The 14412-nt window shown below is 45.3% G+C and overlaps 2 protein-coding genes across 5 annotated transcripts; one reads left to right on the top strand and one right to left on the bottom strand.

The window, feature by feature from the left end:
* Window positions 1-173: 173 nt before the first annotated feature.
* CYREN (cell cycle regulator of NHEJ) lies at window positions 174-4784 on the top strand. The gene is made up of 4 exons (XM_083698832.1): window positions 174-511; window positions 2387-2511; window positions 3454-3520; window positions 4362-4784. Exons 2-4 carry the CDS (start codon window positions 2393-2395, stop codon window positions 4602-4604), a joined length of 429 nt encoding a protein of 142 aa, XP_083554958.1. The 5' UTR covers window positions 174-511; window positions 2387-2392; the 3' UTR covers window positions 4605-4784.
* Window positions 4785-4816: 32 nt separating this feature from the next.
* On the bottom strand, window positions 4817-13244 carry TMEM140 (transmembrane protein 140). Of its 4 annotated transcripts, none has more exons than XR_014555215.1 (3): window positions 12737-13244; window positions 8211-9474; window positions 4817-8033 (listed from the first exon to the last, which is right to left on the bottom strand). XR_014555215.1 is itself a non-coding variant. In XM_083698805.1 (3 exons), exon 3 carries the CDS (start codon window positions 6713-6715, stop codon window positions 6113-6115), a length of 603 nt encoding a protein of 200 aa, XP_083554931.1. In that variant the 5' UTR covers window positions 6716-6724; window positions 9385-9474; window positions 12737-13069; the 3' UTR covers window positions 4817-6112. The 4 variants fall into 4 exon arrangements, 3 of the variants coding, with proteins under 3 accessions (XP_083554931.1, XP_083554932.1, XP_083554933.1); XM_083698805.1 differs by having other exon boundaries at window positions 4817-6724; window positions 9385-9474; window positions 12737-13069; XM_083698806.1 differs by lacking the exon at window positions 12737-13244 and adding an exon at window positions 11537-12370 and having other exon boundaries at window positions 4817-6724; window positions 9385-9474.
* Between the last annotated feature and the right edge of the window lie 1168 nt (window positions 13245-14412).

The raw sequence follows: 14412 nt of genomic DNA, 5'->3' as shown, positions 1-14412 counted from the left end.
ATGGTCAGGGGTCCCTTTACCTTTACCCCTACCCCTTCTCCTCTCAAAGAGCAGTTTACTCTAGCAGTAAAGTATTTCATTTAAGTTGATGCAGCTGCCATAAGATAAACAGGAGTAGTTGTTGGCACAGCAGAGACTAGATATATATCACGGTTGAAGTTAAGCTGCGGTAGTTCAGCGCATGCGCCTCTTCGGAAACGCAGCTTTGGGCTGGAGGCGGAGCCCGGGAGGGCGGCTTCAGGGAGAGAGTTCTCAGCCAATGGAAGGAGAGGGAGGTGGAGCCGGTGGGTCACATGCAGCGGAAGAAACGCTTGTTCCCGAGCGGCGCTCGCCCCTCCTCCCTCCGCTCCTGGGAAACTGCAGTTCCAGGCAGGGAGTCGCGAAGTTTGCGCGCGCGGTGGGGGAAGCCGCTTGTCTAGCTCTCGAAGGCGAGAGTCCTTCCCGGCTGCAGTTCTTGGCGTCGGGTGCAAGGATGAGCGAGCAAGAGGAAGAAGCGTGATCTACGGAGGAGGTGAGCAACCCCCGGGGCCCGGCTTGAATGTTGAGACTTCTTCCTAGAGGAGTGTTTGTTGTTTGCGAAAGTTAAAAAGAGCGGCTTACGCGCGCCCCTGGGAATTGTGGTGAAGCAGGTTGAGGGTGCAGCCCGCGCAGCGTTGCTTAGCTGGGAGTAAGCATTGTTAAACATGCAAGTCAACATCCTCAGTAACAAGTTGCCGGCCACATACCTCTGGAAAGCTCTACGTTGTAGAGGCCACAGAGTGGTAGCACAGTATTTGCCATCCCCTTTTCCAGCAACCTGAGAACCGTCTCTGAGGCCTGAATATACAAACTGTGACTGTAGACTGATCTCTCTCTGATAGTAACTGAGCGCTTGGACATCTAAGCAAATAAGGGGTGAATGAAAAGACATTTTATTTGCCCTGAAATCATGTCTGCATTGGGTGTTTTACATTGGGGAGGGGCCACATTGCTTAATTCTTTTGCTTTTGTGTTTCTGTCCTGTGGCACCTGCCCTGAAGCACAATTAGAAACAGCAGGCCTGTATAGGTAGCAGTGTCTCCACCACTCTCTCTTCAGGCCTGCAACATGGTGCCATTGCATGTACTTCATATTTATAACTAAAATTTATCTGCTGCTAGATTACCTTTCGTGGGAATTGGCGCTCTGGTGGCAAGAGTCCAGACCAGGGATGGAGAACCCCTTTCAGCCCGAGGGCCACATTCCCTTTTGGACATCTTTCCAGGGGCCGCAGGCCAGCTGTGGGCAGGGATGGAGGCAAAAGTGGGCAGAGCAAGGGATGTCACATTTGCCGTAGGCTAGTTTCTACACTTATTCACACACCTCTTTGTCCCCAATTCATACAAGCAAGAGGCATTATCGGAGTTCAAGGACACCTTCCAGCCAGCCCTGAAAGGTGTGTGAAGTGATGGGTTTGACTTAGGAGAAACAGGTGTTGCCTGGGAAGAGATCCAAGCGCCAGACAGGCCTGGAGGGCCAGCTTCAGCCCCCAGACTTGAGTTTCCTCACCCCCTGGTCCAGAGGTATCTCTTGCCAGGACAACGATCTATGCAGGAAGTTCAGAGGAGGTGAGAGATCAGCTCTTCCCCTTTCCCAGAGAACTTGCGGGAGTTGATTGAATGCCACTCCAGGCAAACTTTCCATGTGCTCCTTGAGCAAATGGACTAGTGACACAACCCCTGACAGGATTTGATAGGCCTGATGCTTGCTAAGCATGTTCAGTGCTTTACTTCTCATTCTCCCTACCACTGCAACAATCCTCTACCCACTTTCTTGGGAGTAAGCACCATTCAACCCTCTGGGATGGACTTCTGTGTAGACATGTATGTTGTCAGTCCTGCTTTGCAGGCAGGTTTCCCTAGCTGGACATTCTTGGGCTGGAGATGGCTGTTGCAATTGATTGGGTTGTTTTTAATAGTTGCCTGCACTGTATTGTACAGTTGGTTTGATCAGGGATGTTAACAAAAAATGTAACAGTGAGTGTATTGTAAGCAGTGTTGAGAGCTTGTTACAGGGTTATAAATTTTAGCAAACCATGAATAGCTGTGTCTTGCTTCTCTCTCTTTTTACATAAAACTAGTGCTCCTCTTTGTGCCCTGTCCTGAGCAATAGCTGCTGGACTTTCACAATACAGGCCCTTCCGTGTCTCCTAGGTTTGCCTGTCTCTCATCCTGTTGATGTCATGAAATTAGTATGAGTAGACTACTGAAATGAGCCATGATATAACTTATTCTGTGATAATCAGAAAGCTCACTCCCCTTTCTTGTAGACGGATCAATCACTATTCCCTAATAAATTATATTAACTCTGCTGCAAAGGGATTCTCAGTTCCCATGGTGTGAAAGCTGTTCCCTGTCTTCTGGAACAGAAGGAAATGGGGTCTCCTGAAGCAGCCAAGAGGATCCTCCCAGCGTGGATGACAAAGAGGGTGACTGAGCCAACACAGCAAGCAGGGATGAAGCCAAAGAGAAGGAAGAAGGCAGCTTTGGCAAAGTAAGTGGCTTTTGTGTTGTTTCTTTTAACCCAAGGAAGGAATGTTTTTACTTTGGCCTCTACTTAGAAGTTTCTGTGGGGCTCAAACCCATGACCCTGAGGTTAAGAGCCTTGCGCTCTACCAACTGAGCTATCCCAGTCTTCCATCTATATGTTTGACTTTGTCTGCATGTCGATGCTAAAGGCTGTAGCTCCGTGGTATGGCAGAAGGTCCCAGGTTCGCTCCCTGGCAAGTTGAGTTAGGGCTAGGAAAACCCCGAAACCATGGAGATTTTGCTGCTAGCTAATGTAGACGATACTACGCTAGATGGTCTGACGTAGTTTAAGGCAGTTTCCTCTATAAAACATGGACTATCTTTTATGTTGGTGGCTCCCAAGAAAGGCAGAATAACTGGCACGTTGGCAGTCTTGTCTTTGTTCCCTCCATCATTAATGGGTTTGGAAAGCATTGCCTTATACACTTTGAACACATGCAAGTTGTTGTGTGCCCAGTGATGGTAGTATTAAATAGAGGTGGCAGGGAGGGGAGGGAGTGCACGACAGAATAGAACCTATTGCAGATTTTGGTGCCAATGTTGCTATTCCAACGGCACTGATCAGGCCGATTCAGCTAGAAGCTTGCCTGCAGTCTTGTGTGAATTTGTGGGCGTCGGCTGTGCTGCTTGTGTTCCAGTTGCTCATAAATGTTTCAGTGCGGAAGCAGTCTGGCCCAGTCCCATCTCACCTGCTCCATTCTCCATACATTTCCTTTCTAAAATCTGTTACCAAACAATAGCGCTACTGTGCATCTATGGTTGATTTCAGCCTTATAATCTCTAAATGGCAAACACAGTCTGGTTGCAGAAAATAAAGTTTTGGTGTGTATGAGCATGTACTTTCCAAACTATCTTCTGTCTGGTTGATTTTAGATTTCATGAAACTTTTTTTTTGCTGTTGTTGCAGATTTGAGACTATCTATTGTATGAATGAAGCTGAGCTAGTAGATGTGGCTCTTTGCATTATGGCCGAGGTGAGCACTTAGGGGCATGTTATCCCAGTTGGAGTGAAGGTGCAAATAACCACATCTGATGATTTTTGGTTGACCCTCTTCTGTTAATCCCATCTCAGTAGAACTGGCTGAGGACAGAGAAGTACATTGTGACTGAAACATAGTTTGTATTTGCTGTGTCCCCTTCTCTGAGAAACACAGCAGACTCCAGCGTGTTTCTTTGGCCATGGAGAATCACTTGCAATTTTGAAGAGAGGGACCAGGATTTTGAATGGACTCTCATCATTCACAATGAGCATGTATTCCTACTTCCCTGGGCTGGACATAATATTCCATTCTTGGCAACTATGTATCCTGAAGACAGGAGTGAATAAACTTTTTTGACCTCCATTTTTAGCTCCCTGCCCTTTTGCAGGCCAACTTTGACAGGAGTGTGTGGCCATCCACCTGTCACCATTATTTTTTAAAATACTTGTAATGACAACATATTGCCCACATCAGTGGGGTGAGATATTGACCAACACAGATTGGCACTCCCCATGCATCAGTTAATGCTCAGGGAAGGACAGTTTTGCTTTCTGTAGAGTTTAGGTATGCAATAGTTCCCTGCAGGTAACACTTTTGCACACCTGAACGCCCACATGTATCAACTGTTGTGCAGGGAGGTCAATCCTGGTTTCAGCTGCAAAAGCAGCTGATGTAGCTGCGACTCCAACTCCCCCACAAAGGACATCAGATGTGGTTTAGGGGGAATGGTCTGATGGTCCAAATTTGGCCCACGCACTGGATGGAGGTTCTCTCTTAAGAGATTGCTACCTAACACACAGAAATGTGTACATAACATTATTCTTTTATTTGCTAGAATTGCAAGGCCAAGGAAGCCGAGATGACTTCATCAGAAGATGAGTCCCAAGGGCCTCAGCAAGTGCTGGAAAATCCTCTCTGCAGTTCAGTTAGTGGCAGCCACCAAGGCAGAAGAACCCCCCTTGTTGGATCCAAACCCCCAAAGGAGTTGGAGGCTTTAGGCTGCATTGAGAAGACCAAATCTGAGGAAGAGGAGGAGGAGGATGCCTTAAAATATGTCCGGGAGATCTTCTTCACTTAACTTTAAACCATGAGCAGATAATCCCTTATTTGAGGCACTGGCAATTTGGACACATGAAGGTCAGACGATCTGTTGTCCATCCCTGTTGTGTAAAGGACTGCTAAGCTAATGTTGGTGAAACACTTTAAAAAATGTATTTTTTTTCAGAACTGGTAGATAAGATAAAATGCTTCCAATGGATATTTGTTCTGTTTTTAATCAGTCACACCGAGTAGTGTTTAACAAACCTTTAATTTCAGTATCTCTTGTATAAGTAACAAAGACTTGGGTTTGGCCACAAGACACTTGAAAAAATATTCTTTGGCTACAATTGTATAATGTTAAACTTCCCAAAATGCTTTGTTTACACTTGGAACTGAAGGAAAAGAAAAACCTCCCAGCATCCCATAGCAATATGGCTACGCATCAGCACTTTTATCAGTCACTATCAGTATTCTCATGATAGCAGCAGCAGCTAGGTGTCTGCAATGTGTGTTCAGCCATACTTAAATGAATTATTTTGCAAACAACTAAATACAAAGGAAACCAGGAATCTTGCACATGCCAGAGATGGGGGGCTGTGACCCATGGCAGAGATGGGGGGCTGTGATTCCTGTAGTCCCTCCTATTAACCATGCTGTGCGCTGGCAGTCCCAAAAGCACCAGGAGGGCTGCAGGGTCCCCACGCCAAGCATAAAAGAAGCAGCCCCCTGCACCGTTGCGTTTGTTTGATGGCATGAATAAATGGAATATTAGCAGCCATCTATACACAGGGAAGTGAAGTAATCCTGGCTCCTGTTCACTGAACCCGTCTTTGGTTGAAAGCTAGAAAATACACAACCACGTCCAACTTTAAACGCCTTTGATCAATACAAAAGTTGTAAAAGAACATTGTATATCACTTCTTTTTTTGAAAAAACAAAACCCCAAATTCGTGCAACATAAGCATGGCAGTGGTAGAACAGCATGAGGATCACTCCATCCTCAAGTTTTTGCTTGCATTACAAGTTTGGAGAAAAGCAGCAGCAGGATAATTCTCTTCAAAGCAGTGAGTGACTCATGCTGTACTTTACTTTCTCTAAACCTCAGCACAGATGAGAAAACTGCCCCTCTGCATGTGCCAGAGGATGGGGCAATTGATGACCACAAATGATGACTAGGCTTGTAAGTCAAACCATGACTTGTGAGATACTAGCTTATCTTCTATCAATAATTTGTTCTAAACAGTTTGGATGCCCAGCAAAATTCCAATACTGCCAAGCAGCAGTTAGCTACTGCTGACTTTTAAAGAGCCATGTACTGATCACACCTAAATGAGTGCTTGATTGAAGGAGGCAGCAATCATGCAATCTCTCCCTCCCTCCCCCAGCACCTTAGAGAGAGAAATATCTGTGTGCTAGGAGTGCCAACTCTTCCCCCAACACGCTCATCATTCATGTGAGGGCTTGGAAAGGCATCGGGGTCACTGGATCCACTTATCTTTTAAATCCACTACAGTATTTGGTATCCCAGGTAGGAACTTCACATATTTACACAGGAAAGATTTGTCCTTTGGGTAGAGCATCCTTGCAATGTGCAAGGAACAGGACAAGAAAGATCAAGTGGAGTAGCATCAAAATGTGAGCCCCTCCCAGGGCTACGAAAACCTCTCCAAATTCAGAGACCCTTATCCATGGCTCAGTGTGGAAGATGAACAAAGCGAGGCCAACGGGCAACATCAAGCTGCCAATGGCCAAAAGGATGCAGGCCAGTTTGAATCCATCTCTGTCTTTCAAGCACAGGGCTTGCAAAACTGTAGTGGCAACAAAGAGACACAAGACTGGCGTAGAATACACACAGATCCTTGACAACACCAGCGCAACACTGTTGATGCCCACCTTCTCCAAGTTCTTGAAGCATTCAAGTTTTTCTGCTTCTTGGTCCCACCAGCAGAAGTTGTAGAAGCCAATTTTTTTGGTGGAAGAGTCCACAATATTCCCAGCTTTCCAGATGAGGGCATAAAGCAGCAGAGCTACATAGCCAATTGCCAAGAAGAAATTATTCAGGTAGAAAAGGCATGGGCTGAACCTTTGCCTCTGCAGACCAGTGCTGGGCTTAGCATTGTCTTTCGAGCATTTCGGTTGTATTTTCATCTTGGCCACCTGGTAGGAGAAAAATCACATTTCAGTTTCAAGGGGTCAAATCCCTGCTTAGCCTAGCCCCAAAGCCCATTTTGTGATATTGGGCCAGTCATACTCTCAGCCCGAGAGGATAAACAGTAGGGAAAGGTTGAAAGAGACCATGTATGCCACCCAGAGATTTTTAGAAGATAAAACGTGTGGCTGGTTAATAGATATGTATAGGCACAGTCTGGATTGACAGGTGTATGAAGGTTGGCTAGTTGGCTAGACTCTGTAAAAACCATAGGAGTAGGAAAAACAGGGAGCAGCTTTATAGTCACATCCTCCCAGCCAGTCACCCCTCAACAAATGAGTTGAGTCTCAAGGGGGTTGGTGTCCCGGAAAATTTTGGCAATCCCATCCACCACTGACCCAAATGTGTTTTTAAGTATACGCAATTTTGGCTTTGCATGCTATCCCTACAATCATCTGTATTTGATAACTCAGGATGCAACATCAAGAGAGGTTCTATGCACAGCTTATCTTTAAAGCGCTCAGCAGCAACTCGTGGTGGAGGGGTGGTGGTTGATGTATGATGGGAACATCAGCTGGTGATGTAGCTTTCAAACAGCTACAAAAAGGCTACTACTGCAAGGAGTTCTCTGTCATTAACACTGGGAGTGGTGGGGAGAGATGTGCAACATTCAAATGTTGTTCCTGTTGCCACTAATGACATGGGCATCATTGAATAGGAATGCAAAAAAAATTGCAGCCATATTCCACTGCTTGTGGACTACAGTAATGGATGCGCCATCAAATGGCCTTTTCCCAGCACTAAGATTAATGTGGTTTAAATGGGAAGGGCGAGGTGAGCAGCGTGGGTGCAAAATCCTGCAAGAAGTACCACCACCTTGAACTATGTGTGGCTCCTACGCAACCAAAGGGTAAAGAATGTGGGAACAACTCTTAACTGCAAAGTTATTCATGGGGATTGATGCAAAAGGATGCTTTTACTTTCAGTTGCAACACATATAAGTGACATTTGGTACGTAAGATACCGGAGTAATTTAGGAGTGCTGTGACTAAGAAAAGGATTACGAAATCGAACTCATTGGCCTCATTTGTATGCAAGGCACTCTTGGAATTTTGAGAACGTGTCATGGGTATCAGTAACAGGGCAGATGCTGTGGGGGCATGACACATCACAAAACGCCTGTTGTGGGAGCATGACTTACTCCAAACTGGCCATTACATCTAAAAGAATGTAAAAAGACAGGACCAGAAAATGGTACAGGTATGTCCCATCTATCAATGGGAAACAGACATCTATACCAGCCACCACAGTGAAAAGCTTACAGACGCCGCTAACCCAGAAGTAGTACCTCGGGTTAAGAACTTTGCTTCAGGATGAGAACAGAAATCGTACGGCAGCAGCGGGAGGCCCCATTAGCTAAAGTGGTGCCTCAGAACAGTTTCAGGTTAAGAATGGACCTCCAGAACGAATTAAGTTCTTAACCAGAGGTACCACTGTATTTATATCTCCTCTGTTCAGAACAGAAGGGGTGGTAGGTGTCCAGTCCTGTCATCCAGTGAAAATGGGGCCACGTTTAAAGAGGAACTGCTGGAAATACTGGTGCTTGCGAATGCAATGCTGATGACCCATCTGTGAAGCAATGGTTTGTTTAACTGAGTTGCCCTGCAGATGACTGAAGAAACCATGGCTTGTTTCTTCAAAGGTTGGCTTATTTTTAGCTGCCTTTGCCTTGTGCCTTTAAAGCTTGGTGCACACCTGGTATAGGGTACCCAAACAACCCATGGTTAAAGCAAGGTGCTGGCTTCCCAACCAACGCCGAGTCATAGCTAATGTTTAATACACCATAGTTTAACAAACCATGGCTTAGCATTATACAAATCAGGCTAATGTGTACTTGTCTCTTACTACCTATGCTTCTTTTGCAACATCCTTTCTAAGGTTTCACTCCAGGCTAACATTATCTGGCTGAAATTTTGAAAACCGACACACATCAGGCTTCACTGTGGAAGAAAATCAGGAGTAACTATTGTCCTGTTGCTCCAGTTATTTTTCCTCAGGTACTCATTTATGCTGAGTGAAGATGTCATCATCTCTATTACTTAGAACTGTCACAGAGCACAATTTTTCTCTTTGGGCCAACTCAACAGGATAAAATTGACAAAGCTTTTGAAGAGCATGATTCAGTTTTTTAGTAAATTGTCTTTATCCCTTGATAAGGCACCTTTGTCTGTGACTGTTGTACAAGCCAATTTGGTACCCCAAATACAAAAGCTAAAATGTGGATTTTAAATGATACCCTATCCTGTGGTATCAGTATCATTTTATGCTATGCTGTGGTAAAATATACATTATATATCTGGAAATTTGATACCCTTCAGGTCTCTGTCTTCTGCTTACTGATAGAGGCAGCACTGGTTGCAACTTCTACACAGTTGACAGGATACTAAGTTCTGGCAACTATATTCTAGTAAAGTTTTACTCATACTAGTTGTCAATGTGATGCTACCAGATGCTTGCCTCCCGCCCCCTACTAAACTGGAGAGTACTTTACACAGACCATCTAATCTATACATTACAACATCGAACTGTGCAAGACCATGCAAGGCTGGAGGAATCACTAGATAAAGATTGAAGTGGAGGAGGAAACAAGAGGATGACTAATACTCACTTTTTATAAAAGACGCAACTAGTTCTAACCAGTACACAGCAACCAGCAGATCAAGGCCTCCTCAATGCCCGGAATGCATCATTGTGCCACCTATGGAAAACGAGATTTCACCATGTCATCATCTGCTCAAAGTGTGAGTTGGCCACAACATTTAATGATGCTACTACTGCTGCGCTGGCAGCCAGAATGATGCCACTATGGCAAGGTAAATTCCAAATAACATCCCTCCTGTAGGCATATAGTAGTGTGACAGGAAAGAAGCATATTTTAATTGACACAGTAAAATAAGGGCAGGATCCAGGCAATACAAAGCAATTTGAGGTTTCACTGGTTTCCATGGGCGATATTTAATGTGCTTCACATTCCCACTGAAATAAATGGGACTTAAGAGAGTCCCAATTGGCTGGATTGCATGACTGGAACTGAGCTAGAACGATGGATGCACCTTCCCAAGTTCCTCCTAATACCCAAGGGAAAACTCCATGTTCAGAGGCCGTAAATCTTTGATGTTCAGATTCTGGGAGGATAAGATGCCCTACATGGGCTGGCCACTGTTGGAAACAGGATACTTAATTAAACCAAACATTTAATCTGATTTAGCAAGGCTCTTCTTGTACATATACACCTTTTTGTTTTTTGGGGAAGGAGCAAACTCACCAGTCTTAGCCAATATGAACACACACTTGTGCTATATACTAACTAGTAGCTTTTTAGATTTCTGTATGATTCCTGCCAAAGAATTATTTGATTTTTGGCTATCACCCAAATGCCCTTTAATGCCACCACCTTGTTGCAGAGGAAATTAGGAAATTTTCACAAACTGCGTCATTACTACTTAGAAGTTACTCATTTCCATTTTCAACTCCTTTCCCACAAGTTAACTTGCTTTCTTCCTTATCAGCAAGAAAAATGAGTGAGCAATATTTGCTTCCCTTTCCTTTGCAGAAGCCAAACAGATGCCAGTTAAGCCTGGATGTATACAAAAATATGTTTTTATTTTGGTTGGTGCTTAAGATTGCGACATTATGCTGCTCACTTTTCCATTGGATTCTGTGCTTAAAGCTGGAATGTGTTTTTTGTCCCCAACTCGCTAGTTTCTTTGTAATTGCTGAACTACAAGGTTTTAAAAAATTGACAGCAGAGTTGTAGAGCTTGAAGGGATCCCAAGGGTCCTCTAGTCCAATCCCCTGCAATGCAGGAATCTCAACTAAATTATACATGATTTAAAAAGCAAGATCTGCATAAGTCTCTGTAGGCAAGAGAACCTTTGATTTACACTATAGTATTTAGAATTTTCAATTCCCTAGGATACCCTGACATCAGAAAGGACAGCAGATAGAGAAGATGGAGGGGAACAGATGCAAAAGAGGACTTTTACCTACATTGGCACTAACAGAATTAATTATTTTAAGGTGATTCATTAAGTTAAGGTGATTCATTAAGTTACAAAACAGAAACACTAATATCAAACACTAATTTAAACACTAATATCAAACACTAATATCAAACACAAATTTAAACACTAATATCAAACAAACATCTCATGTTAACAAACACAGAAACAATACCTAACAATAAAATACAAAACATCCAAATGGCAAGAACAATACCCCTCCAGGCAGGAGGCAGGTGAAAGCAAGTGTTGAAATTCTGAATATCTGAACTGTTTTCTACAGGGCAACAGCAATCATCCTTCAGGGAGCACAAACAGTCTTAAAATAAGACGGAAGCAGTAATTTCCAACGCCTGTACTGTACTGTAGACTCCGTTTTTGTCCAATTGGCTAGATGCTTTCCCACCTAAATGTCAATCATTGCTACCACTTCGCTTATTGGCTAAAAACAGGAAAGATAGGAACCAAACAAACCAGACTTTGCCCAATAGGTATCTCCAGCTCTACAAAGGCTATAATAAACCATTTTTAAGCATTGAAATCTCGGCGTTCTGCCATTAGGGGTGGGAGGACTGACCCCACCCCTTGCGGACGCAAGTGGGCTGGACGAGACCAAGCCCCTAGGGAGACTGCGTGCATTTTTCCCAAAGACTGAGAGAGGCAGGAGAAATAACGAGGAGATCGCGCGGCCAAGGGGCTTTGAAGACGAAAGCCGCCTGCAGGAGCAATCATCACCCAAAATAGTTAATGTTTACTCACTTCGCAAGCTTTCAGATTCACCGACGCACTTCGAGAGAAGCGGAATGTTCAGCAAAAGCGAAAGCAAAATAAGAAGAAGGGGCTGGGTTGCACCAAGGGGAGGTGCGAGGAAAAAACGCAGAAAGAAAAGTTTGCTGGGGGGGGGGGGGCAGGGAAAGTTAACAGGAGAGCAAGCAAGAGAGATAAGCAGGAAGGAGAACAATAGTGCGCCCGGGGCGGGGAAGAAGGAAGTTTTGTTGAGAAGACAAAACAACAAGTGGACGGGAGACAAGTGGCTTAAGGGTCTAGAGGGGGGATTGGGAAGAGGCAGAAGCAGGATACCTGCAGCAACGGGAGTGGCCCTAAGACAGACACAGGCAGAGCACAGGCACACAAACGCCCTTTTAAAAATAACTTCCAGGGTCTGTTCGGGAAGAGAACAGGAAAAACGAGACTCGGGGAAAGGAGGTTGAAGTCAGCCTGAGAGGTCTTTTTCGGGGGGGGGGGGTGAGCCAAGGCCAGGTGCAGAAAAAGGATTTCCAAACTGACCTCCGGGAGGCGCTGCTCTCTGATCCGCCTCTCTCCCCACCTCAAAAATGAGGCGCCCCATCACGGAGCGGCCAAATGCCTCCCCCAAACTCGGCCTTCACCCCTCCTTTTCACATCAGGGGGAGCAATTCGTGCCGGATATGGCCGGACACCCTTTGCCCCGACCCCCAAGTGTATGGGAATGGGTGCGTCATGCCCCTCCCAACCCTCGTCGCTCTTCAGGCCTTCCAGACATGCCATGGGAGTAAGCCTAAAGCGGGTTGGGTTGAACGCCAAGCGTGTTTCAGAAGTAGCGTTGTCACGCGTTTCCAGAAAATAGCTGGACATGCTGGAAGCCAGCCCCCCTCCCCGAAAACTCTTTGCTGTCTTTATATCATTTCCAATGCTTGGAAAAACCTGCCCACCCGCGTTGGAGAAAAGCGAGACCATCACTAAGCGAAAATCGACAGCAAATGCACTCGTTGCTTCTCTTCCTCCAGAGTTGCGGCGAAACCTGCGCAAAGTGATTTAGCACCGAGTTGCCCAAAGTCGGAACGACGAGCAAACTGGTTGCCGTGAAATACCGGAGTGAATCTCCGCGTCCCTAACCCCAAATTATTCCCTTAAAAGTTCTCTATGCGTTATAAAAAGAAAAGCGCAAGCAAGCGGGGAGCAAATAGGAAGAATGTTTACTTGCTTACGGAGCTCGGCGGTGGCGAGACGCGCTGCCCTCCCGCGCAGAAGTCGATCTAAGCGCTTGTTTACTTGCTTGTTTGAGAAAGCAGAACCATCCGTCACGTGCCGCACTCTCAGCCGATTTCTTTTTCGTTTTCGGTCTGATTGGCCTTTTCGCGGATGGCGAGTGTTTACTGTCGCCCTCCAAGCTACATGATCTATTTTTTTGTGAAAGTTGACTTGACGTTTTACCTAGTGCTTGCTTCTCTACCTCCCAGCTCATCTAATCAGGTGTGACCAATGAGCTTCATTTTAAGTTGATCAGGGATGCAAAACAAAACTCCCCGCAGGGGGGTAAGGCTTCTTTTCTTTTTAACGCAGCTGCACAACAGGCGGCGATAAGGGGTGATTTTTTCCCCTGGAAATGGGTGTGTTTTTATCATGCGGTTTCTTAAATGCAACAAGAGCCTTTCCAGGAAACAAAACGGAAAACTTTCTGTAGAGATACACCATGACATGGGCGTAGCCAGGGAAGGCTTTTGTTAGCGGGGGCAGAACTTCATATGCACTTTGATAGAAAAGGGATGCACGCTTCACTAGAGTACAGCAGTAGTGCGTCCAAGTGCATGCGCAGAAATAGTATGCAAGTGCAAACTCTGACGTCGTCCCAGGGCTTTTATCCCCGGGCTGCTTGTTGTAGGGTACTTTAAACTGCCTCTGCAAGGCAGGCATAAAGTTACTTAGCAGCTGAGTATTGCTCAACCATAATATGGCCTGGTGATGTGGGTTGTTGCTAGAGTCATAATTTGGCCACTTTCACATGGAAACATTATGCTGGTGCTCTGAAATTTATCCCAGTAATTCCAGACTCTTTGGGTGGTAACTAATTTATAATCAATATGGATTTATATGTGCTTAAAACCCCCCACAAATACTCATCACATTGCACCTTCTTGTCATTTCATGTTGCACACTCCTGGGTGTGGGATCTCATGATGGTATCATGAGTTGGCTCTTTTGAATTCATTGGTTTCATCAATGCAAATTTCAAAAAGTTTATTGTAGCAATCTAAAAATAACAATCCAAAGGTGTACCCAGGTTTATTTGCTGAGATCTGCAGTAAGAGGACTGCAGCAAGGTGCTAAAATGCAGGGAGTGGGGGCATATCCTGTAAGAAGACTGGACCAGCACAGCTAACCACAGCATTGCCGTGCCCTGTAGCACTATGATGCACAACTGAATATGAAGCCCCTCACAGTGCAGCACCAGCCTGTCCAATGTGCACAGGTAAACGGCTTTTCAAAGCTTCTTAGAACTGTGCAGCTTTAGCCTGTTAGTCTGGGGATTGTGATGAATTCTCTTAAGATGGCTGTACACCACCTTCTTGCAACTCCTGCAACCAAGCTGGTGCCAAACTGCTTTCCTTTGGACCACATCAGCGATGCTGAATGGACTCTTGTCATCTAGGTAGCCGAGGACCTCCATGCACACCCTGGGGAGGTCACGTCATTGCTGAAAAGAGGTTTGACTTCATCCCCAGGGGCTCACTCCATTGTGACTCAAGACAGATGGATACCAATAAGTGGGAGATCTTCCTTCAGCTTTGTAAAGACTAAATGTGGCCTATGGATTCAGATTGGAACCATGGCACTGGGGGAAGGTAGTTTTCATCCTTTACCCATGTCATTTCCCC

The sequence above is a fragment of the Podarcis gaigeae genome (assembly GCF_964106915.1).
Source record: "Podarcis gaigeae genome assembly, chromosome: 10".
Taxonomy (NCBI): domain Eukaryota; kingdom Metazoa; phylum Chordata; class Lepidosauria; order Squamata; family Lacertidae; genus Podarcis; species Podarcis gaigeae.
This window is presented reverse-complemented; position numbering and strand designations above follow the sequence as displayed.

What these genes read in the sequence shown, in the direction of transcription:
- TMEM140 (XM_083698805.1), bottom strand. Translation starts at nt 6,715, where the DNA reads ATGAAAATACAACCGAAATGCTCGAAAGACAATGCTAAGCCCAGCACT.
- CYREN (XM_083698832.1), top strand. Translation starts at nt 2,393, where the DNA reads ATGGGGTCTCCTGAAGCAGCCAAGAGGATCCTCCCAGCGTGGATGACA. An exon ending in AAGAAGGCAGCTTTGGCAAA is followed by an intron (nt 2,512 to 3,453) that starts GTAAGTGGCTTT and finishes CTGTTGTTGCAG; the next exon opens with ATTTGAGACTATCTATTGTA. An exon ending in CTCTTTGCATTATGGCCGAG is followed by an intron (nt 3,521 to 4,361) that starts GTGAGCACTTAG and finishes TTTATTTGCTAG; the next exon opens with AATTGCAAGGCCAAGGAAGC.